This window comes from Drosophila obscura, unplaced genomic scaffold (genome assembly GCF_018151105.1).
Source record: "Drosophila obscura isolate BZ-5 IFL unplaced genomic scaffold, ASM1815110v1 contig_181, whole genome shotgun sequence".
Classification (NCBI taxonomy): Eukaryota; Metazoa; Arthropoda; class Insecta; order Diptera; family Drosophilidae; genus Drosophila; species Drosophila obscura.
In genome coordinates, this window is record NW_024542769.1 from 733,087 (window position 1) to 758,141 (window position 25,055).

A 25,055-nucleotide genomic window follows, 5' to 3' on the forward strand; every position below is an offset into this window, starting at 1 on the left:
ATGCAAATAAATTATATTATTTATTTATTTTCTCAGTATTTCAAAGACTTTCCCACCAAACATCCTTCGCTGTGGTCCAATGCGGAATTTACTAAGGAATATCCCAACGATAATTAAAAATAAATGCAATTTGTCGCTTGAAACATGAATGCCTCATAGCTGATATCTACTGTACTGTGGGGTACCTGCAAATCTCGAGGCGATTCATGGCGATGAGCGAATTATGAGAGCATAAAACGAGTGTGTGCATTCATTCCCGATTGCAATTACACTAAATTAGCATTAACATAAGGGAAAAACCGCCAAAAAATGAAAAAAACAAAAGACTTAGGACATGAACTCTCCGCAGAGATAAGGACAGGGAGAAGGAGGATCAGAAAGAGAGAGAGAGAGAGAGAGAGACAGAGACGGGGTAAGAGCGAAAGAGGATCAGTTGGAGAGAGGAAGAGTGAAGACCAGAAGCGCATTCCATTTCGGCTTTCGATTAAGCAGATCAAAGGGGACGGTACGGTCCGGGATGGTTAATACGGTTATTAACAAGTAGCCGCAGTCGCAGTCGACGTCTACGTCGACGTCGTCGTCGACTTCAAAGCGCTGCTTCTGCAGCTGCTGTTCCACGATGCTCCTCTCTGCTGCTGCTGCTGCTTGCTGCTTCTCCTCTTCTCATTATTCTCTCAAATCGCTCTACTTCTCTCTCTCTCTCGCTCTCTCGCACACAGTGAAGACAGAGAAAGAGAGTGCGCGCGTCGCTGCTGTGCTCTGCTCTGCTTGCGCGCTGCTCGCGCGCTCTTACCAGCGACGACTGCGCAAGGTAAGAGCCAACTCCGAGCACGATCCATTTTTGAATTGAATTTTTGACTTCGAGCCGAGCGGACGTTCTGAGCGCGTGTGTCGTGGCCGATCGAAGTTCTACTGTACGCACCCCATCCACAAATCAAAGGAAATAATACATTTTTTGTTTCAATAAAGAAATTAAAAATCAATCAATTTACAACAAGTTTTAAAGTGCAAAACAACAACAACAACAAAAAAGAAACAAATTAAATTAAATAATAAATATTGTCCCCAAATGCAACCGAATACCATGCAGCGACCCAAAAAGTGCTCTAAACTGTGCTGAAAAGCGACAACCAACAACAACAACAACGAGTAATATTTACCGCAAAAAAATATCATAAATCCTATGTGAAATCGTATCGAGAAATGGCAGCCGAACAAATTGCTAAACTGGCTAAAATGGCTCATTCAAATTCATTGAAAGCTACCAGTAAATGGATTAAACCCAACCAGAGTCGCACAGAACCCCAGCAGGTGAGTTATCCCCCGCCGAAAACAAAAAATAGTGGAGGGGCAAAGAAATACAGAAGCCCAGAAATGAAATATATTAAGAGGAATCTCAAACCCAATACCAATCCCCCATCCCCGTTCTTGTGGAATATCAAAAGCAGCCGCTAAAGCCGAAAAACCCCCCCGAAAAATACAGTAGCACGTCAATTAAAATTAATAGCTTCCGACTTAGGTCTTGGGTCTTCTTGGGTCGTGGGTCTTGGGGCCCGAATTGAAAACTGAAAACGAAACCAAAATCGAAAACCCACTCCTCTACAGCTTTATTTGGGACATTAGCATACATTCGGATGAAATCAATTTGAAAATCCTTTGCAAGGGCATTAAAAAACGAGCTTAAAAATTTGCCTGAGTCCGCAAAAAAAAAAACAAAACAAACCAAACCAAAAAAAAAACAGAGCGCACCGCAAAAGCAGAAAAAGGAAAAATAACAGAGGGAAGAAAAACAAAAAGACCGACAACAAAAAATGAGCGGGGAATGGGTCTTTAAGTGTAGCTAACCGAAAACCCTCATCAGCAACAACAACAACAACAACAGCAGCAACAACAAAGTGCAGGCCGCTTTCGTGCGCCCCACTTCGCTTGAAGTTGGGGCAGAGAGGAGTACGAGAATACGAGTCCAGATCCACAACCGCATCCACATCCAACCACTCCACTCCACTCCAATCCACAACCGTAGTAGCTACTGTTTTCAAAGTTAAGATCAATGAGTGCGACGATGCCTTGGGTTTTTGTAGTTGGCCCAAACCCGAATAGGAGCCCGAACCCGAATCCGAACTGGTACTGGCCTGGTCTTGGTCTCTGGCTCTGGCCCGATCTTGGTCTCTCCGAGCTGCTTTGCAACATGCCGCAAACACACACGAGAGTCGGCAAGTCGGAGCGGCAAAGTACAAAGCCAAAAACGGCACGGGTTTAGCGCGCTCGGAGTAAAAAGCGATCAGCAGCCAGCGGCCAGCGGCAGACGTGCGCACATCCACACAGATACGGGCCAACAAACGCACACAGCTAAAGATACAGATACAGAGATCAGGCCCGGTCTAATAACGCTGCCTCTTCTGCTGTTGCTGTTGCTGTTGCTGCTGCTGCTGCTGCTGCGGCACTGGCTATACGTTTTGGCGGCTTCGCTTTTGTTGTTGCCGCCGCTGGCTTGCGGCTTCATTTGAGGCTGCTTCCGAATTACCAGCTCCTCTGCCTCTGTCTCTGCCACTGCCATTCCAGCAATGCAGTAGCAGCAGCGTACAAAAGCAACAGCAACAGCCGCAGTAGTAGCTGCCACCACGTTATTTCCCTACCATAAAAAGTATTAAATTGCTGCAAACAGGTGTATTTTAATGCCCCGCAGGCAGTATGATGCAGCAGACAGGAGCAAGGAGACAGGGCGAGCGGTGCGAAGCATTGGGATTGGTGTTGGGGTTTCGGGAACTGCAATTATACGCGGCTAGGTAGGCCAGGGTTTGCTTGGCTTTTTGTTTTCTAAAGCTTCGCCGCAGGCAATTCGATAATGCTCGATTCAGGTCAATTCTGTGAAACATATCAATTTAACTTTAGCTAGGAAATAATGTGAGAAGAACTTCCTACAACGATATACATTTACACGTATGTATCAGGATAATTTATTTACAATTGGAAAGTAAACCACAATTATTTCTAGGAACTTTAAAGAGTTCTTCTTCGTCTTAAAACAACTAAAACGTGGCCCTTAACTTGCTATTGGTAGTTTCTAGTTATATTTCAAATAGGTGACACAATCATCCACTCATATTACTATAATTATTGAATGTATAGTAAATATAAGAATCAGATTCATAGTTCCTCAGCATCTCCTGCTTCTGGTTCTGCTTCTGCTCCTGCTACATCTTGATCATTTTTCACATAGCTCTTCTTGTTTTTTGTTTATTTTGTATTCGATCTGTTTGATGTTGTTGTAGATGATTATTATTATTTTGTTTTTGTTTTGGGGATCGCATTCTCTGTCATAATAATTCTGGAATTTCAAGCGCGCAACCCGAAGCCCAAAGCCGAAAGCCGGCAAACAACAGAGAGCGGCCATCCAATGCCGACGCAAGCAAATCAAACAATAAGTCAACAATAACAACTCCAACCACAACAACAACAACTACACGTGCAACGAGAGCAACAATAACGACAACGGAAGTTTATTTATGCCCTGGTCCGATATTTATTTAAGCGTATTCCGATAAGCCCTCCACGGGAGAGTGTAACCATATCGTTTTCCTCTATACATATGTACATATGTATGTGGGTGTGGGTGTTGTTGCGGTTGTTATTGTTGCAAGTTTAGAGCCACTTTGTGGATACACGCCGGCACGGTTTTTCTTTGGTTTCAGACAAGGTCATTATTGATTACGATGGGGATTTATGTGGAGATTATCCCGAGAAAGTACTCTACCAAAAATAGAATATAAAAGTATTCCTCTTAGACGCCATCGACACACACACACACATTCGATCTGTTTGCAACCCAAATCCACCCACAGACACTCACTCATTCTCAAACGCGATCCAAATTTCATATTAATTAGTAGCACACACAGACACAGACAGCAACACACTTAAGTGCTGCCGCCGCAATCAAATGGAATCAAATCAAATCAATTCCAGTCGCAACGGGCTGTTTGGCTTTGCTTGATTTTTAATAAATGAATTACGAGGGGGAAAAAACGAGTGAAAAATAAGGAACGCTTAGCGCCACCTTGTCGCTACGACTGCTACGGACAGCGAGAGCGACTGCGGCAGCGGCTATGTATTTGCAGCAATTAATAAAAACTGACAATATAATCGGCGCGACAAGTAGTTGGCTGCCAGCCAGCCCCCAGACAGTTCGGGCCGAGAGACCAGAGAAAGAAAGAGCGAGCGAGCTCCTCCTTTGTCGGCATCGCTCCAGCAGCAGCAGCAACAGCGACAGCGGCAGCGGCAGGAGGAGCGACAGAGTGGAGAGAGGTGGACAGGGCTGGACAGGGTACAAGCCAAAAGCAAAATATTAATAAGCAGTGCCCCGCAATTAATAGCGCAACTTAAGACTCTATATAGGGTAATTAAGCGGCGCTTGTGAACATTTTTCCTTTGGCAACGCCGCCGCCTTGCCGCTCGGTGCCGCCGGTTTTTGTTTTTGTTTCTGTTTTTTTTCTTCTCAGGTAAACAGCAAGTGCAACGTACGAGTATCTGTATCTATGTCTCTTGAGCGTGCGTGTGTCTGTCTGTCTGTCTTTGAGTGTGTTTACTCAAACGTAAATCCGCGCACGCACACGTGAAATCTTTTTATTTGTATCTCCATCTTTTTGGTTTTGGTTTTAGTTTTGGTTTGGGTTTTGGTGGGTCATTGTGGCTCTCGTAGTGTAGTCAGTCAGTCGTTGGCGCAGTTGAACTAATCAACAATGGAAACTACTCATCTAATGTCGGAGAGCGGCAGCGGGGCCCGGGCTCTTGTCAATTTTCGTTGTTTGGCGGCAAACATCACACGGGACGACGGGCCACAAGACGGAGAAACGGACGGACGCGGCGGAAGACATTTAAACCTGTTGTAAGAATGGAAGAGGAGAGAGAGAGATATACTCGTATTTAGGGAAGATAGAACACGAGGGTTTGATGCAGGAAAGGTGGTGGAAAAAAAGTAAGCCCAGGAAGCAAAATAAGTTTGTTAACATCCAGAAAGAAATGCCAAAGCTGCAAATACTCAGGTAGAGCCATGCCATAAGGTAGTTGCTGGCATATGGGATATACTCTTCTCATTTTTCATATTTTCACCAAATTGCAATCCAATTAAATGCTTCGATTAAAGCAAAGTAAAAGTGCCCTTATGTGCCATCAAGATTATGCATAAATAACCAAACCAAACAAAACCAATCCAATTCAATCCTTAGTTATGATGTTCATAGTCAAATCGAAATGAAATTAATTGAAATATCAGATATTCCAATCACAGCATTAACATAATGCTACTCGTATATGCATATTTTTTAAATATATAACTTTAATATAATCCAGATTTATGTGAACATCGGATTCGAATCTCGGAACGGGAACCCGCTTGGCGGGTCTAAATATAGAAATCCAATCCTCCAGAGTTTGGCGAATATTTTAGAGTCTCCAATGGGCTAGGCTACCGTTATGCGACTTCTTGGGTTACTTGGTTACTTTGTAGGCCTCTAAACTCTCCCCTCTCCCCACTACCCCCACTATGAGTGTGTGTGTGTATGTCATTTGCATTTTCGTCTGCAAATTGTCGCTGCTTGCGGCAGCAGAGGGCGGCGAAACATCAAAAGCCTATATAAACATTGATTGAAGATTTCTTTACGATTTCTGAATGGTTATTTATGCGGAGGCAAGACCGTAGACAGACCAGACCCAGGCCAAAACCAAAACCAAAACCAAACCAAATTGACAGACTGACACACTGAGACACTAAAATTGTTGCTGCTTGTTGTTGTTGCTGTTGTTTGTGTTGTCGGCAAAATGCTGTTTGTTGTTGTATTATTAACAAATTGCTGGAAAATAGCTAAACGGAAAACAAAGGGGGGAACGGGTTGGGGGTAACCAGAATGAGCGAAAACAACAAAACAAATCGCCGGATAGACCGTTTGATTGATGTGTGTATCTGTGTGTGTGTGTGTGTGTGCTGTGCCTATGCCCCAGCCAAAGCGACCAAAAACCGACCTTAAGTTCAAAGCCAAGAACGGTCCGACGTCGACGTCGCAGCTAACGCTGACGCAAACGCAGAAGCAGACGCTGGCGTTGCAGTCGCTGGTGATTACCACGCGTCAGCGGCCATGACAATGTGAAAATGAAATTTGTTTGACTGGCACTGGCACTGGCCCACGGGGCGTATGATTAACAGCAATTTCTTGCCATGTTTGACTAAATACTTTGCCGTGCTTGAGGTTTGTTGTTGTTGATGGTAATACTACCTGGCAATTGTAGAAGCCCAAAGGGGTATGCTGGGCCACAGCAAAGCGTCGCCTAATCCGTAATAGTTACCCCTAGCAGCCACTGCAAATGTTGTTTAATTTATATTAAAAGAATAATTCTCTTCTGATTAAGAGTTAATGGATCTGTCCAGCCATGTTTTAGGATTCAATTTAAATAAGTTTTTTATGTTGCTTTTGATTCCTTATTTGAAATACTCCTATTGAAATATGTTTAGCGGGTATTGGCATAGTCGGGCATATCCATTATAACGTTCTTTCTCTACGAAGCCAACAACAAACAAAACACAGAGGGGGGGGGAAGGGGGTGAGTGGTGAGCGGTAAAGGGGGGTAAAGAAATAACACAACGAAACGGAACGACAACGAAACGAAATGCGGCAAAAATTTCTTTGATCTTTATCGCAAAGCTTCTTGCTCGCATTTTGATCAAAGCAAGTTTTTCCGCCAAAAACAACAGAGGCCTAGAGAGAGAGAGATGGAGGCAAAGGAGAGAGAGAGATGTGTGTTTGTGTGTGTATTAGTTATCAACTTAAATCTAACCATTTATTTCCTCTCTCCCGCCCTCTGGCAGAAAACAACAACACCGAATAGGCATCTCTGCCTGCTTCTGCTGGTCGCGCTCTGTCCGCTGCCAGACGCCAATGCCAATGCCAGCAGCAACATCGGCGGCAACAGCGGTGGCAGCCTGGAAACCTTTGCCGTGGCCAGCTCCGCCAGCTCCAGCCTGGACAAGGATCACGAGCAGGCAGTGCGCCAGAGAACACGCCCAGCCATGGAGACCAGCATGAACATGATCCAGCGTAACTACATGGTGATGCACCCAGCGGGTGCCAGCCACCACACGGCGGATCACAGCCGCTCCCTCAAGCGGGCCGCCCTGACCAACTCGAGCATCACCTGCAACGATGGCACCCATGCGGGCTTCTACCTGCGCAAGCAGCCCAGCTCCAAGAAGTGGATCGTCTTCCTCGAGGGCGGCTGGCATTGCTTCGATGTGAGGTCGTGCCGTGCCCGTTGGCTGAGACTGCGCCACCTCATGACCTCCTCCCAGTGGCCAGAGACGAGAGATGGTGAGTCCAGAAGGAGAGAGAACGAAACCCACAGCTGATCTAATCCCATTCCTTGGGTCCTTTCCCTCTTTCAGTTGGTGGCATTCTGTCGCCCCATGCCGAGGAGAATCCCTACTGGCACAATGCCAACCACGTGCTCATTCCGTACTGCAGCAGCGACTCGTGGTCGGGCACACGGATGGAGCCGGACACCAGCGACAGGGAGAACAGTTGGCGCTTCATGGGTGCCCTGTTCCTGCGCCAAGTCATTGCCGACCTCATCCCACTGGGCCTGGGTCGTGTGCCGGGCGGAGAGCTGCTTCTGGTTGGCTCCTCCGCCGGCGGCCTGGGGGTGATGCTGAATCTGGACCGCATTCGGGACTTTCTGGTCAATGAGCGCCAGCTGCAGGTCACGGTGCGGGGAGTGAGCGATTCGGGGTGGTTTCTCGACCGCGAGCCCTACACACCATCGGCGGTGGCCTCCAGCGAGTCAGTGCGTCAGGGCTGGAAGCTGTGGCAAGGCCTGCTGCCCGAGGACTGCACCAAGGCACATCCCACGGAGCCCTGGCGCTGCTACTTCGGCTACCGGCTGTATCCCACCCTGAAGAGTAAGTCACCCGTGCATCCCCCATCCAGAGAATCCTCCTAATCCCATTTGTCTCTCTCCTGCAGCCCCGCTCTTCGTCTTCCAGTGGCTCTTCGACGAGGCACAGATGCGGGCGGACAACGTGGGGGCTCCGGTGACGCCCCAGCAGTGGAACTACATCCACGAGATGGGCGGCGCCCTGCGCTCCTCCCTGGACAACGTCAGTGCAGTGTTCGCACCGAGCTGCATCGGCCATGCGGTGCTCTCGAAGAGGGATTGGGTCAACATTAAGATCGACGACATCTCTCTGCCTTCCGCCCTGCGCTGCTGGGAGCACTCGACGCGACGCAAGCGCAACGAAAAGCTGAAACGCTCCACGGAAGCCTCCACGGCCGTCGGCCAGAATCCGCATTCCAACAACCAAAGACACCAGCGGCACCGCCAGCGCCAGCAGCGACAGAAGCAGAAGCAGAACAATGTGGCACAGACGACGCAGCAGCAGCAGCAGCAGCCCCGGAAGCACAATCACCTGAGCAAGGAGCAGAGGGAGGAGCGCAAGCGGCTGCGCCAAGAGCAGCGACAGAGGCGCAAGCAACGCCGCCGGCAGCAACACAAACAGCAGGCAACAGCTGCTGCAGCGGGCAGGGGGGCAGCAGAGAGCAAGAACAACAACAAGCCGAAGAGCAACGCCAGCGATATGCACAAGCAGCGACGCCGCCAGCCACCACTGACGCCGGAACAGCGCCAGGAGCAACGCCAGCGACGCCGCAAGGCCCAGCAGCAGCAGCAGCAGCAGATGCAACACGAGCAACCTGCCGCAGGGGGAACTGGCAACGGGGCAGATGCATTGGGAGAGTCCCAGAAGCGGCGATCCTCGAACAACGCCTCCTCGTCGGGCACCAAGTCGAAGAAGCGTCAAAGGGTACCCCGAGTGCCGGAGAAGTGTGGCCTCCGGCTGCTGGAGCGCTGCTCCTGGCCGCAGTGCAACCATTCCTGCCCCACACTGACCAATCCGCTGACGGGCGAGGAGATGCGCTTCCTGGAGCTGCTCACCTCGTTCGGCCTAGACATTGAGGCGGTGGCAGCGGCACTCGGAGTCGATATGCACACCCTCAACAACATGGAGCGGACGGAGCTGGTCAATCTGCTTACCCAGCAGGTGAGCTGAGCTGAGCGAAGCATCGCGAATGGGAAACAAGTATGTCCCTGTAAATAGTAGTAGGTCTGTACATATATGTAGATATATATATATATATAGGTAGAGCCGCTTTGTACATACCACACCATACCACAAAACAAAACATCCAAAAACAAAACAAAAAAAAACCATCCCCAAACCACATTTAAGCGGAGCTAAACTCCAATTCCTAGAACACACCAAGAAACCAAGAAAAAGACATGCGCAAGTGCCCAGTAATTAAGCAGAATTTATTTATATTGTATACTATACCCTCCCCCCAACTCGAACTGCAAACTCTACGCGTACATTCACATTCACACACACCACACACACAACACTCATATTTATTCATTCGCATTCACACAACCCACAAGAGCACGAGCCGAAGGAAAACGAAGGAAAATCTGCGTAACGAGAAACTAAACACAAAATGCAACCACAAGACTGTTTTATGTTTTTTTTTTATATAATATATATAGCGATAAATACAGATACTATACATAATATATGCATGTAGGGTTACACATATGCTAAAGGATAATTCATTGTTTATGTAATTTATTTGATAATTTTATTGCCTGCCTGCCTACCTGCCCTAGAGGATGGTACTTTATTTTTGTGTGTGCGTCGACTGTCCAGACTGTGTTTCAGTTCGTTTTTGTTTTTTTTTTATTTTTTTTTTTTTGCATCAGTTTTCACCTACCTCAGGTTCAGTAAGAATGAAATTGAATTGATAGACAGCTGCCTTTAAAGTTTTAACATAAATAAACACACAAATATATGAATCATTGCGTACCTGTGCAACGACAAATCAAATCAAATACAAATAAATACCTACGAGTAAAATACCTTACTTACTTAATAATGCACGCATTCCGTTCAAACTAATGTTACTTAAACTTACATTAAATGAAAAATACATACATACATACGAAAAGCAGCTAGAGCAACAAGCGAAGCGAAGTGAACAAATCGAATATATAAAAATAGAAATAATTTAAACAATGTTTGTACAGAATTTATAGATTTACATAAACGTAAACGGAAAACACCACAAAAATAAACACTAAACAAATTAATATTAATTCCTCCCCCCACACCCCTAGTGATATAAGCTCCCCCCTCTGTACAGATCTGGTTGAAGTTTAGCCTTAAGAATTGTTGTACTTAAACCTTTTGATAATTTTATACCATGTCTACCACGAAGTGAAGTAGTGTCCAAAGCGCTAATTGATTTGTTACAACATTAGAGCTCTTGTTCACAACGCTTAAATGAATCACTGACCCATCAAGATGAAAACACTTGAGCAGGATAATCATTCAAACGACAGCCACAATAAACAAGCGAAATAATTGTATCAATTAAATGGTTTAATCTTTGGGGTGTTTGTTACAGTAAAAACAGAATCGATCGAATGGATACGCAACCTCATTCACACTTGCTTGCCCCTGGTCACCATCGCATTCCATATCCGTCAAGAATTTGTTGAACTTTGTCCAAATTGGCCGGAACTGTCGTGGTACCAATCATGGTCCAGATCCAGATTCCCACCGTTCTGGAGAACAGTGTCTTTCACTCCCAATAGGGGTCAGACTGTTGAGCAGTCTTTTTGAAATCTGAAATGCTTTACTGCCAGCAAATCGGTCCTATATAAGCCCCCGACAACCCGACAACAGTTCAAATCGAAAATTCGACGCGATTCTTTTGAGAATGAATGTAATTCTGGTTATAGCTTTTCTGGCCCACACTTCTGCCCAGGATAGCTGCCGTCGACGTAGTGGCCATTTATCCCGAAACATGTTCCAAAATAAACTAAAAAAAAATACAAAAAATAACACAAAAAGTTTACTTGGTTCATTAAACGACCAGCAGGAAAGAGGTTAGTTAGTTATTCGATGCAACTCGATACTACTCGTACTAGCAAAAAATAAAATACAATTGATTGACACCCACTTGAATCCACCCACTTAAATCGAGCAAATTTTGACACCCGCGGAAGTGAAATCCTGGATTCCCGCCGATCACATCAGACCACTTTCTCAAAGAATCTGTATTGCAAAAATCAGTTTGAACTGTTTAAAGCTCCAGGAAACTCCACAGAGTTCCGGCCTCAAAATAATATAATTATTTGAAGTATAATTTTTAAACTAAATTATTTATTCACGCTTTTAGCAGCACCTTCGACTAGATTCACCTTCGACATGCTGTCTCGCATGCCTGCTTGTTGCACCACCGGTTCGCATTACCCGCACACCCCTTGTAGTCCATTTGAGTGCACGTTTTGTTTAGTCCGTTATAGTGCCACATGGCGCCGTTGGCATTCTTTTTGCACTTCCGTTTGCTGTTGTTTCCGTGATCCTTCACTCCATCGCATTTTGGGGTAGCTAAACAGACACAAGAGAAGAGAGAAATGAAATAAGCCTGAGGAGCCATCAAGAGAAGATCCATCCACCTACGTGGCTTTCCCTTGCACCTTTGGGTGGCGCCCAGAACCACCACCAAACACATCGCCAGTAAAAGGCCCACGATGAACAGAGTGGAAGTGCGCATTGTCGGAGGGAGCGGGAGCGAAAGCGGGAGTGGGAGCTCTAGTATCTGGATATTCCGATTATAGAATAAAGGCTCAATGCTTCTGCTGTGGGTCTTTATAAAGCTCAGTTTCGAAAATTCAGACATTGTTCTCAGCAACTCTGTTCATGCTAAAAATCTGTTTTAAAATCCGCCATTCACTTCAATGCACACGTGTTTCGATATAGCTCGGGAACAATATTATTTCGGACATTGTATCTAAAAATAAGTAGAATAATTGTAGGCTGCAAAGGGAAGATTTTAAATGGTGTCGTGCGTGTGCTTCTTTTATGAGTTGGACATTTTTGGGCCAAAAAGCTTTACCGAGTAAACTTTATAAAAAAAATAATTCAGGACTTGCTTCAGAGGTGTAGGCTGCTATGTATACCAGTATAACCCTAAATGTGATGCAAGTATTTGTTTCGTTGATATTTGGAGCAGATCACAGTACAATAGAATTATTCAGACTGTTGTGTTATGTTTTTGACTACCGAAAAGCTTTAATAAGCTGCGAATTAGTCCTATATAAGCCGAAATTCGCTCGATCCAACAGTTCAAAGCAAACATTCGACCCAAGTCTTTTGAGAATGAAGCTCATTTTGGTTTTGGCTTGTCTGGCCCTTTATGTGGCCCACACCGCTGCCCAGGACAACTGTATTGGACGTCCCGGTAAGTGAAAATCATTTAATTTTCGAACAGGATATTATTTGAATTTTTGTTCTGTAGTGTTCCAGGTATGCAATGGCGGCAGGGATGAAGGCAACAACCGCCATTGGTCGTGTCCAGCAAGATTCATGCCGGAAATGTGGTGGTACAACGAGCGCGCCAGGGACTGCCATAAAACGAGGTATTTGGGCTGTGGCGGCAACAACAACCGCTACTGCTCCCTCGACAGTTGTCGCAGGAAGTGCCGCCGCCGCTAAAAGTTTCCTCTGATCCTGTGTCTCAAGAAAGATTTTGATAATAAATAAACATAAGCTCGTAAACGCCACTGTTTGTGCATGAATGCCAACACTATTAATTATATTAATTGCGTTTAAGTAAACACAGCGATGCGTTGGGTAAAAAAAAGAAGAACAAAGCAAGCAATGGATATAGAGGGCCCTTCATCCACAGAGGCTGTCTTACCTTAGCGATGTTTGATTACTTCTTTGACTTTTGGTTGACAAATGACCTCCCAGAAAAGTAGACCATTAATTAATGGGTAAACATTTTAATTTCCTTGACTGCGAAACACTGAAAGACTCCCAGATTTTTCTGGGACTATTTTTGGCGCTACTTTTGCATCGTATTTATGTACACATGTAAATGTGTGTCGCGTGTTGTTAATATCAAGAACGATCTACCCTATTGTATTGCATTATTCAGATTGTTGTGAAGATGTTTTTGATGAGCTACCGAAAAGTTATAATCAGCTACGCTTTGCTCCTATATATAAAGCCTGCATTGCGTTCGATTAAACAGTTCAAATCGAATACCATCCGATATGATTCCATTGAGAGTGAAATTCATTTGGATTTTCGCTAGCATGGCTCTATTTGTGGCCCACACCACTAATGCCCAGACGTACTGCCCTGGGCGTCCCGGTTAGTAGAGTTGATGTTAGATCTTTAACGCTTACAGGATACTATGTTGTTTCTGTAGGCATACAGTTATGCAAAGGCGCCATCGATGAAGGCAACAACAATCGTCCGGCGTGTCATGACAGAGCCATGCGAGAAATGTGGTGGTACAATGTTCGCATCAATGACTGCCAAAAGATGAGGTTTCTGGGCTGTAACGGCAACAACAATCGCTACTGTTCCCTCGGCAGCTGTCGCAGCAGGTGCAAACGGCCCTAGAAGTGTGAGCCATGATGATGACTGAGCAATAATAAATATTAAAGCTTGAGCATATAGAAGGTAACATATTCTTCGATTTTTTTTTTCCCTGCCCATAATTATATTCTTAAACTAAGAGCCGTAATTAAATTCATTAACAGATGTTTCTGTTGGGGCTAGTTAGATCGAGGAATTAGGAATTAGTAGAATCTCCGTGGGACTCCACTCCTTTTGACCTTAATCTGAAGAACCTTACTCTGAATATCCCGGTACGCAGAGTTTAAGCTCTCTAAACGAAAATTTGCATTTGAATATAAAACGTATTTCCAATGAAATTTATTTTCGGAGACACCAGATTTCTTGCAAATAATACCAAAAAAAAAAACGGGTATTTCTGGCACAAAAAAAAACCAACAAATTTGTTTTTTACAACACTGGATCAGTGCTATTATCAACAGCACCGTTTACAACATATATTTACTTTACGGGATATTTTGACGTCGAAATCGGGTTCAAAGTATATTTACGGAATATCGATATATTTAATTAAGCTGCAATCTATTTTTAAGGTATATTAAAGTACTTTTCGAAATGACCGCCAAACTCATTATTGAAAGGAAATTGGGTATACATCGACTGGGTGAAGAAACATCGATTAAAACATCAATGCTTTTAAATTATTGGGAAAACATCGATGTTCTATGGATCCGAAAATACGCAAGCTATATTTTATTACAAACGAAAACATCGATGTTTTCAAAGCAAACATCTGCCAAATCGGTTCAAAGCGAATCGGTAATGAAACGGGTAGCAAAGTATCATGGTGGCAGCCCGCAACTACGAATTGTACGAGTCTGGCAACGCCACAAAAGGACGTCACATTCGTTTAATGTTGTTTTCGTTTGAACCCTTTTATGTAACCAATGCAATAAAAAAGACTTCTGAAAACTTGCCAATCTTGTAGAAAATTTATGTATCTATCGGATAAAATTCTTCGTTCTGGGCTGAGAGTCCCAGCTAGCTAGTAATATTAAACCGAACATCAAAATCGAGGAATATCAACGTTGAATGTTTTGAAAAATACAATCAATACTATCGTGATAGTATCGGGCTCAAAAAATTATTAAAAAACCATTGAAACCTTTTAGGAACTTGTCCATTGTAAAAATTAGATTCCACCTGTCGATTTGTTTACAAATGTGTCTTTGTATTTTATAGCAGCCAATCCAAACATTTCAATAGGGCAACGACTGTAGCTCGATACTATCGATAGTTCCCTCTTTGGTTTGACACCTCTACAGCACGTAACTTTTGGCAAACAATTCAAGAAATTTTTGAATAAAATGATAATACTGAATAGATGCTCACCCATCAGGCAGATCCTGCGGCGCTGTCACAGCGAAGGTGGGTAATACGAACATGTTTGACTGGCATCAACCAATAGTATCGCGTGCGTTTGATTTTAGTGGCAGCAAGTGTCTGCAGCAAGGTCAGAAGCCCCTTGACTGCTTTTTTGGGAAATGGCCGGATTCGGAGCAGCAAGAGTTTGTGCAACACATGCGCATCATTCCGGACTTTATCAGCGAATCGGAGGAGCAACAGCTGCACGAAGAGGTCGAGCCGTACATGAACCGACTGCGCTATGAGTTCGACCACTGGGACGACGTGAGTTCACCCAAAAACACCAGCAGTGTGGCTCGCAGCTTAAGTATTTCTATCTTGCAGGCCATCCACGGGTTCAGGGAGACTGAGCGCAAGAAGTGGTATCCACAGAACCGCGATGTCCTAGAGCGAGTGCGCCAGGTGGCCTTTGACGGGGCTATAATGCCATACGTTCATGTGCTGGATCTTGCCGCTGACGGTGTTATCAAGCCGCATGTGGACAGCACCAGGGTAAGTTTAAGCAATGTTCATGCCGAGCCACTGCACAAGCAAATCCAACGTCATTCAAATTTACAGTACTGCGGCACCACCATCTCGGGCATCAGCCTGCTCAGCGACTGCGTAATGCGTCTCGTGCGCACAGATGCCCAGAAGTACCAGCAGCCCAGCACGGAGAGTGCGCCGGAAGCCAAGAGCCCAGACTCCGATGCAGTATATGGCCATCGGCGTTTTCCAGAGGCATTTCTTGAAGATGGATTCTACGCAGATCTGCTACTCCCAAGGCGCTCGCTCTACATAATGTGCCACACGGCTCGCTACAATTTCACCCATGAGATACTGGCGAAGGAGCACTCTGCGTTTCTCGGCACACCCATACCAAAGGCACGTCGGATATCTATCATTTGCCGCAACGATCCATGATGAGGACCGCCCTACATGAGTACTCTATGCGGAAACGCTTCCCTTCCTACTTTTATTGAAGCGTTCAGATACATATATCCATCTATATATCCGTTGAGGTCTCCATATAGAAATAATTTCGTTTTTCTTCAAGAGCCTAGTCTAGTCGCTTCTAATGTTAGTTGTACATATGATTATTACCCATTTTAGTTATTGATTATGACATGAAAGTTACAATCGACCGTGTGTATATAAGAAAATATAATTTGATTTCAAAGATACACCTATATGTGGAACACTGAGTCCGTTGGCCCTAATAGATTTGCTATTTGTAAGCTATAATGTTGATGCCATTAGGTGCTGCCAAAGAGCGTGTCTCAATATTTCGAAAGTAGAGTTTATTCATTTTTAGTCACTGCATGACAATGGACACTATCGATTGGGTACCTGCCCAAGCATTCCTCTTAATGATATCAATTAAGCATAGATTTGTAGGGTATTTTCTAAATTTTATGGTTTTCCCATCCATCGAGTATATCTCCATATATACTGAAAAGTATAATTTTTTACGGTTAACTTATTTAATATATTTTCTTAACGAAATTAATGCAGAGAGGGCTGCTACGCTTTAGACGCCTGACAAAGAACAACATAAGCGGGCTCTATTCATGAATACTTTTATCCAAAGCAGGGAGAAATTTTTGGGTTTAATCCCTTGTGTGCGATGAAAAACCAAAACCTTTGGTGACAGCTGTAAAACGATAAGTGAAAGGTGTATTGGTGCGGCCTTTGTTCGCAGGAAGATGGTCTGCAACTGCTTCTGCGGAAACATATTGGCCAGCCTGAGACAGGACACTACCGAATTTCATAAACAATGGGAGTTACGTAAAAGTGTGTGTAAAATCCCTATCTAAGACAAGCGAAAATACCCGACAGACTCGTGACCAGCATTCACTTTCATTCCCGTGCAATTTTCGCAAACATATCTAACAGTGAGTCAACAAAGGTGCATACCGACACGATAGGGTCCCAGGTAGGGGACAATGGACTCGCTGTCATACATACAAATTTAATTTAGAGCGCACACAGGACGCATACAACTGGGTCCAACACAGAAGTCCTGCGGTGCTTTGTCCTGTGCCCAGGCGATAAGCATCTGCAGCGCCGCTGTCCAAGTGTCCTTCTGAAGCGCTTCCATCCAAAAAAGTCGTTTAAAAGGCATGACTCTGCGGGGACACGGCGAACCTAATGGCCCACCGTGAGTGCAAATACCGTCACCAAAAGTGCTTTAGTGATAAATCGCGGAGGTGAGCTGAATGATTTGAAGCTAGGAATAGCGATGTACTACTGCTACTACTACTACTTGGAGTAAAACTTCGCTTTTCCCCACACTATATGCCACATTTGTAAATTATATAGAACACAGTTGGTCTTCCCAAAAGATGCCCCCTATATTATTACCTGAAAAATTAGTTTCTATCACACCAGTAGAAATCCACTGATAAAACAAAACCGAGAGGGAACGTTGTGAGTCGCTTCGATACCCGCGACTTTACTTTTATACCTGTACTCAGTCCGTATATATGTATGTGAGCTTATGATTTATGTGGAGTTTTTAAATATTTTATCTGTTTACATTTTGTTGCTACATCTACAATGTAGATTCTACATCTCCTCCGCCAAAGGGCGCACGAGGCAGAGTGTGTGAGCGAGAGAGAGAGAATGAGTAGCGGATGCTTCGCAAATTAATTTCTTCATTCTGGCTATAATAATGATCCGATCTAATGCAGATTCGACCATCTGGTAGATATGGTAATTTTCTACGTTACTGCGTTCTTCGTTTTCTCGTATCCTCCTTTTGAAAGGATATTTTAACATGACCGTGAACACCCACAAAAGCTCGCCTAGAAATTGAGTTTCATCCTAAAAGATTCACGTTTTTCCATGTCCAACTTGATCTCTATCTCTACGAAATTATTCAGTTTAGTGATACCGAGAATATAAATCACCCAATAAAGAGAGGTCCTACAAATTAGAAAATATTGTAAAAAATGTATTCATGAATTGGATAAGACTATATGTTTAGTGCTGAGAGTCCCAGCTTGCTGGTAATATTAAACCGTACTTCAAGATCGAGAAATATAATTTCTGATCGTGAACATGGTGCGATTAACCCATTGTCGACCAGTGGGTATTTTAATACTCACGAATACTTTTCAAAAGGACCGCCAAACTCCATTTAGCGCACAAAAAAAACCGAAATTTTTCGCTCCCAAATCATGGTGGTTCTTCAGGTAAGGTATACAAAAGTACATACGCATAAAAGAAACTTGGTTACCCAGCAAAAATGACGTCACATTTCGTACACACTTACGTTTTATGCTTTGGCCATTTTTGTTTGAACCTTTTTATATAAACAATGCAATAAAAAGGACTCCTGAAACTAGTCAATCTTGTAGAAAATTGATGTATCTATCGGATAAAATTACTTGTTTAGGGCTGTGAGGGCTGCCTAGCTAGTATTATTGAACTGAATATCAAAATCTTGGAATATGATTTCAATCAATACAAATGAACGTTATCCCATTGTCGCCCAGGGGGGTATTTAATATTTCCACCATATTTATGTGAACTTAACATATTTTACGCATTACTGGGGAAAGATATCGGTGGTCATTTTTGTTTTGTAAGTAAATGGTGCTACAAGGAGCCTTCACAAACAGTATTATTTTCCGCGGTTTAACAAAGGGTGCTCAACTTTTTAAATAGAGGGGTGTAAGTGGGTTAAGTCTCGTTTGATTTTTTTTTATCGTTATCGGGAACAGGGACCGGGAAAAAATCAAACAAAAGCATAAGTACAATTTTTGACGGCGTCGGAGCCAAACGTGAAGTCAGTGCGAGCGAGCGTTGTTTAGAAATCTAGAAAATAAATTATTCGAGCGCTGGCGAGACGCAGATGTGTTGTAAAAATTGATAGTCAAATGAATTCTGCGTAAATTGTGTAAACTTTGAGTGTATTTGTGCTGCCTTCCAGCGTCAGGTTTTGACGATAAAATTTGCCTTTGAGTAAATGTAAATGTGTGCGCTGAGCATAGCCGTGCGTATGTGTTGGTGCGAGCGTCGAGCATAAGAAAGCGAGACGACGACAAGCCGAAGCGACGCTTAATAAAAATCGCAGCTGAAGCGAACAAGATAAAGAGAGAAACGCGCAGTCACAATTTTTAGAGCAAGGAAGCTGAATTAGACGCAAAAATGGCCAGTTTCCAAATACTGCACGACCTGAACAACAAGGAGAATCCGGCCAAAACTGGTCCGGCTGCTCTAAAGGAAAAGAATATGGGTGCCGCCAAGCAGCCGCTGGCCGTGATCGGCGGTGGCAAGGAAAAGATTGCACTTGGCCCCCGCACCAATTTCGCTGTGCTTAATTCCAACAACAATCATGGAAATGTTCAGCGTGCTCATCCAGCGCCATTGGGGAAAGCGGTAAGTCCCGAACAGCACAGTTATTTCCATTCCAGTCTGTCCTTTTTGTTGTTGTTGTTTGTGCTCTGCGCATTCTAATGCAGCTGCTGTCTCGTTGACAGAGCGTGTTGGTGGTGGGATCTTTCTGTGCATGTGTGCGTGTGTGTGTGTTTTTTTTGTGTAAGCTGCCTGCTTTCCTTGCAAAGGGAGCGCCTCGATCCCCTGGGTATGATAGCGCGGTGGTTGTTCTCTGTCTGTGCATCTCTCTCTCGCAACGCTATGCGCGATTAGGTTGCATGTGCCCACTCCTTCCACTCGGGAGATAACCTCTGCTAATTGTTCGCGCCTAACCTAAAACTAACCTAGAAATTGCACATCCATGTAATTGCAAGACTTTGCGCGCCTTTTTGAAAGAGAATGCATAGAGATAGAGAGAGGATGAAAATGCAATTACATCGCACACTAATACACTCTCGCACGCTGTGGGAAGCCAGCCAAAGGCGCGCACAGCGGCAGCGTGAGACGTAACAGGATTATTCCAACGAAAGGAAACGAGCGAGAGTGCTGCAATTGGTGCACTGTTGCTGTAATCGTTACCCCCTTCTTACACAGTCTGCGACAAATTAACGATTGTATGTGCATGTTACGTTACAGCAATTCTTCCGCGACGTAAGGAACATCAATACGGACGAAAACACTGACTACGCTGGCCTGGCCGTCAAGAAATCGAACGTTGTGCCCGTGGTGGAGCAGTTTAAGACATTCTCGGTGTATGAGGACAACATCGACACACAGGTGGTGCCGACGGGCGCCGTCAAGGGCCAGTCCTCTGCCGCCGACAAGGAGAATCTGTACGACGCCAAGTAGTGAGTATCCCCCCAGACTCTTTTTCCCCTTTCCCTAACACAAGCCGTCCCTCAACCTTCCGTACAGCAACGCGGTGCCCAAGGAGTTCTCCATACAGCACGAATATGACCTCGAGGGGACGCCCATGTCCGTCACTGACGTCATGTCGCCCATGTCTGTGGATCGTTCGATCATCGAGGTCGGCAGCGCCACTGACGACGGCCCGGCCCAGGGCACACAATGTGGAGCTGCCCCCGGTGTCCGGGCCAAGGAGCTGCCGCCACGCAACGATCGCCAGCGATTCTTCGAGGTGGTGCAGTACCAGATGGACATCTTAAAGAACTTCCACGAGAGCGAGGTAAGTCCAGGGTCGGAGAGCAGCGCACATTGGGGGTGCAACGTAATACAAAGATATTTCCTTAAAGATAAGAAAAACTGTCATCTGTAGGAAATCTCCCCCGTGAGTGCCTTGGTTTCCCTGTTATTAGTTACCCCCCTCCCTGTGCTCTTGCTCACATGTGTTGTGTCTGTGTGTGTGTGCACGCAGGCGCAGAGAAAGACACGGACTGCACCCTGATGAGCGGTTGCTGTTGCTTCACGCGTCGCTGCCCTGCCTCTAAGAGTATTGTCTTCCAAAGATCTCCGTCACATGCCCATGAAGCGGGAAATGCGCGCTTGCCCCGCGTCCTTTGTTTCTTTCATTTTTTGACTCTGCTTCTGTTTTTTTCCCCCTGCCATTTTATGCCCTGCACAAGAAAATGTCCGTAGGGAACAGGCAGAGCACCCCATAAAGACTATCATTGCTATCTGAAAACGCTAAGATATCGGGGAACTTGAGAGTAATATCAGCAATCTTTCTCTCAGATTGCGGATACATTCCATCTGCTGAACTCCAATTAGATTAGATTAGATTCCATATAGTTAAAATTGAATACAGTCCCAATCAGTCCCAAACTAAAGCTGGTTGATATTTTCTGCCGTAGGAATGTATTTGAATTTCTAACAAGACAGTCCCAACGAACGATTGATCCAACGGTGTATTACATTTTAAACTGATACAAATTTAATGGTGGTTACTGGTGTCCTGGACGCGACTGGGAAGCCTTCCCAGGATTTCTGCAGTGCTGCAACGGGGACTGGGGCGACTTCCTAATCGAGTCCGTGACACGGAGAAAGATCGGACTACTTGGAACGTTTATGTGTGAATATAAACTAGCGGGAATTCTTGTTGAACTGATCGTAGAAGTCGTCGAAGACAGCATTGTTGAGCTGCTCGAGCGAGTGCTTGCGCTGTTCGTCCTGCTCCACCGCCAGCTTGGCATTGGCACGCATGAGATCATCGAACTGGTCCTTGCGACGGCGGTCTACCTCGATCTGCTTGAGCATTAGAGTGCGATCCATGTTGATGGCGTACTGCTCCCACTGCTTGTCCATGAGCTGTGCCTCTGTCTTGCGCTGGGCCGCCTCCAGTAGCTGCTGTTCCTGGCCCTTGCGGAAGGTCAGAAGCTCCTCGGGCGTCATGCCGCGGTACATGAAGGCGATCTTCTTGTTGGGATCGGTGCGCGACTGGGCGACGTCTGGGTTCTCCGTGAGCATGTCGCTGGACAGCATGTTGTATATCTCGGCCATATCGTCCTCGTACTTCTCCCGCTTGGCCTGGTCGCGTCCCACCTGCTTCTGCGTGGCCAGATTGACGTTGAACTCGCGCACCTTCTGGATGATGTGGTTGCGCATCACATGCTCCGACTTGGCCATCTCCTCCAGATGCTTGTCGCGGCAGCTTATGTTCTCCATCAGCATGTTGTCCGCCTGGCGACGTGCCGCTTCCGCCTGCTTGCGCTCCAGCACCTGCTGGTCCAGCCAGGCGCGTTGCTGCTCCCGCTGCCGCACCTTACGGTCGTTGTTGTAGAGATCCTCGCCGGAGAAGATCTGGGCACTGGAGACGCCCAGCGTGATGTCGTCGTCGGCGATACGCATGGGCTTTGCCTTCTTCAGATAGTTTGGGTCGTTCAGATCGAATTCGCGGCGCTGCTCCTTACGCTGGTACCGGCATCGGTAGTAGTTCAGGTCAGAGTTGGCGACGCGCGTCTGCATGTCCAGCTCCTTCTCCTTGGCCGCGATCAGGCGCTTTTGCAGCTGCTCCTGCTCCTCGTACCGCTTGTCGCATTCCAGCTGCACGCTCCGCTGCTTGTTCTTCTCCAGGATCTGACGCTCCAGAGTCTCGAGGTCCAGCTGCATAGTAATCGGAGTACGTGGAGGAGGAGTCAAAAAAAAGCCTGCCCTCCGACCCCAAGACTCACCCCGTACAGACGCTGCTTGGCGTTGAAAATGCGCTTCTTGCGCTCCTCCTCGTACTGCTCGCGCTTCTGCAGCTTCATGGCCTCGTCGAGGTCCCCCTTTGTGCAGATACCCAGTTTCAGAGTCATCCTGTGGCTGCTTCAAACACAATTACAATATACTCTTGAAAAATACTCTTGAAAGATTTTTTTTCAATCTGAAAGTGTGTCTCTCTCTCACTGAAAGCAAATATTTGCCTCTGATTCGGAGTTGAGTTTGTTTGCCCGGTTGCCGGGTGTTCCGCTTCTAAGTTTCTTAGTTTGTTTATCGTTTGACGCCTCCCTCACTCCCATGATTACCCCCTCCCACTCCCTGAAAAATACCATAGAAACTCGTTATATTTCGTGTAGAGAAATGCAGATTCTTTTCCAATCTTTGCCTTTACCATCACTGGGTTCCGCCTGGCGCTTGACGTGTCCAATAATCGTTAAAGCGACCATTAAATAAACACCTAATGTACATACATACCCAGGTAGTACCCTGTATGGGCTTTTTTTTGCAAATGATTCCCCCGTCTCGGTGGGATTTGGAATGCCCCTCACGTACCACACGAAATAACCAATAAACAAATATAAATTAGTAAATTCGATTCTCATGGCAGAGGGAGTGGAGTTGTTTGAGTTTTCTGGGTACCCAAAACGATTTGGTCATGCGTGAAATACCCCTTGGACATATGCTAGCTTCAAGGGTATATTGGAATCCTAGGTATATTGGTAAAATATTAATAAAAAGGCAAAAGATGGGGGAAACCCAACCATAAATGCACATCTTTCAAGCTCTTCTGTGAATGTGCCGCCGAATCTTTCAAATATTCATTGTTGATTTTCATTTTAATATTGGGAATCTTCATGGGTAGCAGGGTAAACACGAGATTCTTAGAATTATGTACCCGGTTTTGCTCTTCTCATTGCACACTTTTTGCACAATTATTTAGTTATTTTGTTTGCCAAACTAATCGGTCGTAATTTTTAGAAAAAACGTCGCCCCAAGCGCGAGTACATGCGCAAGCAGAAGGACATCAACTACAATATGCGCTCGATCCTGGTCGATTGGCTGGTGGAGGTGTCGGAGGAGTATAAACTGGACACGGAGACCCTCTACCTATCGGTCTCCTACCTTGACCGCTTCCTCAGCCAGATGGCAGTGGTGCGTCCAAAGCTGCAATTGGTTGGCACTGCCGCCATGTACATTGCCTCGTAAGTAAAGTGGCACCAGAATTGGCCCTGATGTGCTCATGTGCATTTCTCACCTTTATGCAACTACTTTTATGCAGGAAATACGAGGAGATCTATCCACCAGATGTGGGTGAGTTTGTCTTCCTCACCGACGACAGCTACACCAAGTCGCAAGTGCTGCGCATGGAGCAGGTCATTCTGAAGACGCTCTCCTTCGATCTGTGCACCCCAACGGCCTATGTGTTTGTCAACACGTACGCTGTGATGTGCGACATGCCCGAGAAGCTGAAGAGTCTGACTCTGGTGGGTCTTTTATATAGGATCAATATTCTTAATACATTTCTAATCTCTGACTTTTGTCTTGTCTCGCTTCGCAGTTCCTGTGCGAGCTGGCGCTTATGCAGGGAGAACCGTACTTGGAGCACTTGCCGTCACTGACGTCGGCCGCTGCGCTCGCCATGTCGCGTCACATACTCGGCATGGAGATTTGGACTCCGCATCTAGAGGAAATCACTACCTACAAACTAGAGGACTTGAAGACTGTGGCGCTCGAGCTGTGCCAAACGCACAATACGTCCAAGGAGCTCAACACCCAGGCCATACGGGAAAAATACAATAGAGAAAAGTAAGTAGCAAATGATCCTGTCGGAGATTTGGATTTCTTGATCCTAATTACGATATTCCATTGTCACACAGGTACAAGAAGGTAGCTTCCATCGAGACAATCGAGCTGAATGAGAAAGATTTTGATCAGCTATTGCAGGGCTACATTGCCAAGCAGAAACAGGAGGAGGCGGCTATCAATTCCAAATCGGAAGTTAATTTGTTTTATAAGTTTTAAGTTTAGTGTTCCATGTATTATTTGTAGTTTTAGACCTAATTGTATTTAACTGAGAAATTGATGGGAGTCGGAGAGAACAAAAAGAAAGAAGAAAAGACAGCGGAGATCATCTACAGCACGTGGCGGATCGGCAAGCTCCCGTAACATGTACTGGACAATTTTATATGCCTCGCCATATAAGAGATTAGTCACCTCTACAGCAAACCACCAACACCTCCTACTGTCCACGGTGAGGGCCTGCTTTGCCGCCACACCACGCCAAGGGAGATCAGAAGAAGCTGCAGCAGTTTTTAGGAAAACTAACCAATGCAAAAATAGCGATGAAAACAACAATCAAGTCCAAAAACTCTACTCCATTGGATACTAAATATTTTACTGTTTGAGTTCTTTAATATGTTCGCCATGTATTTCCTTTTTTTTGTTTTTGATAAAAGTGTCACATGAATGTATTAAATGTGTCTTTTACCATAATCGTACGCACTAACAGCCAGCTTCAGAAATTATATTACATATTTATATACGTACTAACTAGTTAGGCTATAAATGTTCTGTGAACCACGCAACAATTGTAACAAATACACACATCCAAATTACACCAGACACTTAATAGGTTTTACTT

General features: G+C 45.2%; 6 protein-coding genes across 6 annotated transcripts; 4 read left to right on the plus strand and 2 right to left on the minus strand.

Annotated features, from left to right (window-relative positions):
- The first annotated feature begins 916 nt into the window (after nucleotides 1-916).
- LOC111076753 (palmitoleoyl-protein carboxylesterase NOTUM) lies at nucleotides 917-10,452 on the plus strand. Its single transcript, XM_022370678.2, has 4 exons — nucleotides 917-1,311; nucleotides 6,860-7,358; nucleotides 7,433-7,945; nucleotides 8,010-10,452. Exons 1-4 carry the CDS (start codon nucleotides 1,204-1,206, stop codon nucleotides 9,089-9,091), a joined length of 2,202 nt encoding a protein of 733 aa, XP_022226370.2. The 5' UTR covers nucleotides 917-1,203; the 3' UTR covers nucleotides 9,092-10,452.
- A 718-nt stretch (nucleotides 10,453-11,170) lies between these two features.
- On the minus strand, nucleotides 11,171-11,706 carry LOC111076772 (kunitz-type serine protease inhibitor textilinin-5). The gene is made up of 2 exons (XM_022370704.1): nucleotides 11,561-11,706; nucleotides 11,171-11,488 (listed from the first exon to the last, which is right to left on the minus strand). Exons 1-2 carry the CDS (start codon nucleotides 11,652-11,654, stop codon nucleotides 11,295-11,297), a joined length of 288 nt encoding a protein of 95 aa, XP_022226396.1. The 5' UTR covers nucleotides 11,655-11,706; the 3' UTR covers nucleotides 11,171-11,294.
- A 553-nt stretch (nucleotides 11,707-12,259) lies between these two features.
- LOC111076781 (kunitz-type serine protease inhibitor homolog delta-dendrotoxin-like) lies at nucleotides 12,260-12,595 on the plus strand. Its single transcript, XM_022370725.2, has 2 exons — nucleotides 12,260-12,341; nucleotides 12,399-12,595. The coding sequence occupies exons 1-2, from the start codon at nucleotides 12,260-12,262 to the stop codon at nucleotides 12,593-12,595; spliced, it is 279 nt and encodes a 92-aa protein (XP_022226417.1).
- Nucleotides 12,596-14,759: 2,164 nt separating this feature from the next.
- On the plus strand, nucleotides 14,760-16,054 carry LOC111076755 (alpha-ketoglutarate-dependent dioxygenase alkB homolog 7, mitochondrial). Its single transcript, XM_022370680.2, has 4 exons — nucleotides 14,760-14,896; nucleotides 14,959-15,157; nucleotides 15,218-15,385; nucleotides 15,452-16,054. The coding sequence occupies exons 1-4, from the start codon at nucleotides 14,853-14,855 to the stop codon at nucleotides 15,794-15,796; spliced, it is 756 nt and encodes a 251-aa protein (XP_022226372.2). The 5' UTR covers nucleotides 14,760-14,852; the 3' UTR covers nucleotides 15,797-16,054.
- Nucleotides 16,055-18,622: 2,568 nt separating this feature from the next.
- Nucleotides 18,623-25,036, plus strand: LOC111076741 (G2/mitotic-specific cyclin-A). Its single transcript, XM_022370658.2, has 7 exons — nucleotides 18,623-19,258; nucleotides 19,892-20,103; nucleotides 20,171-20,441; nucleotides 23,393-23,616; nucleotides 23,694-23,898; nucleotides 23,973-24,220; nucleotides 24,292-25,036. The coding sequence occupies exons 1-7, from the start codon at nucleotides 19,028-19,030 to the stop codon at nucleotides 24,434-24,436; spliced, it is 1,536 nt and encodes a 511-aa protein (XP_022226350.1). The 5' UTR covers nucleotides 18,623-19,027; the 3' UTR covers nucleotides 24,437-25,036.
- LOC111076742 (RIB43A-like with coiled-coils protein 2) lies at nucleotides 21,050-22,636 on the minus strand. The gene is made up of 2 exons (XM_022370659.2): nucleotides 22,384-22,636; nucleotides 21,050-22,315 (listed from the first exon to the last, which is right to left on the minus strand). The coding sequence occupies exons 1-2, from the start codon at nucleotides 22,507-22,509 to the stop codon at nucleotides 21,296-21,298; spliced, it is 1,146 nt and encodes a 381-aa protein (XP_022226351.1). The 5' UTR covers nucleotides 22,510-22,636; the 3' UTR covers nucleotides 21,050-21,295.
- Nucleotides 25,037-25,055: the final 19 nt, after the last annotated feature.

Bases quoted from the DNA above. Each gene is read 5' to 3' on its own strand.
- LOC111076753 (XM_022370678.2), top strand. From the start codon at position 1,204: ATGGCAGCCGAACAAATTGCTAAACTGGCTAAAATGGCTCATTCAAAT. The intron at 1,312-6,859 runs GTGAGTTATCCC...GCCCTCTGGCAG, and splicing joins GTCGCACAGAACCCCAGCAG to AAAACAACAACACCGAATAG. The intron at 7,359-7,432 runs GTGAGTCCAGAA...TCCCTCTTTCAG, and splicing joins GTGGCCAGAGACGAGAGATG to TTGGTGGCATTCTGTCGCCC.
- LOC111076772 (XM_022370704.1), bottom strand. From the start codon at position 11,654: ATGCGCACTTCCACTCTGTTCATCGTGGGCCTTTTACTGGCGATGTGT. The intron at 11,489-11,560 runs GTAGGTGGATGG...GTGTCTGTTTAG, and splicing joins AAGGTGCAAGGGAAAGCCAC to CTACCCCAAAATGCGATGGA.
- LOC111076781 (XM_022370725.2), top strand. From the start codon at position 12,260: ATGAAGCTCATTTTGGTTTTGGCTTGTCTGGCCCTTTATGTGGCCCAC. The intron at 12,342-12,398 runs GTAAGTGAAAAT...TTTGTTCTGTAG, and splicing joins CAACTGTATTGGACGTCCCG to TGTTCCAGGTATGCAATGGC.
- LOC111076755 (XM_022370680.2), top strand. From the start codon at position 14,853: ATGCTCACCCATCAGGCAGATCCTGCGGCGCTGTCACAGCGAAG. The intron at 14,897-14,958 runs GTGGGTAATACG...GTTTGATTTTAG, and splicing joins GCGGCGCTGTCACAGCGAAG to TGGCAGCAAGTGTCTGCAGC. The intron at 15,386-15,451 runs GTAAGTTTAAGC...TCAAATTTACAG, and splicing joins CGCATGTGGACAGCACCAGG to TACTGCGGCACCACCATCTC.
- LOC111076741 (XM_022370658.2), top strand. From the start codon at position 19,028: ATGGCCAGTTTCCAAATACTGCACGACCTGAACAACAAGGAGAATCCG. The intron at 20,442-23,392 runs GTAAGTCCAGGG...CGTAATTTTTAG, and splicing joins AGAACTTCCACGAGAGCGAG to AAAAAACGTCGCCCCAAGCG. The intron at 23,899-23,972 runs GTGGGTCTTTTA...CTCGCTTCGCAG, and splicing joins AGCTGAAGAGTCTGACTCTG to TTCCTGTGCGAGCTGGCGCT.
- LOC111076742 (XM_022370659.2), bottom strand. From the start codon at position 22,509: ATGACTCTGAAACTGGGTATCTGCACAAAGGGGGACCTCGACGAGGCC. The intron at 22,316-22,383 runs GTGAGTCTTGGG...ATTACTATGCAG, and splicing joins CCAAGCAGCGTCTGTACGGG to CTGGACCTCGAGACTCTGGA.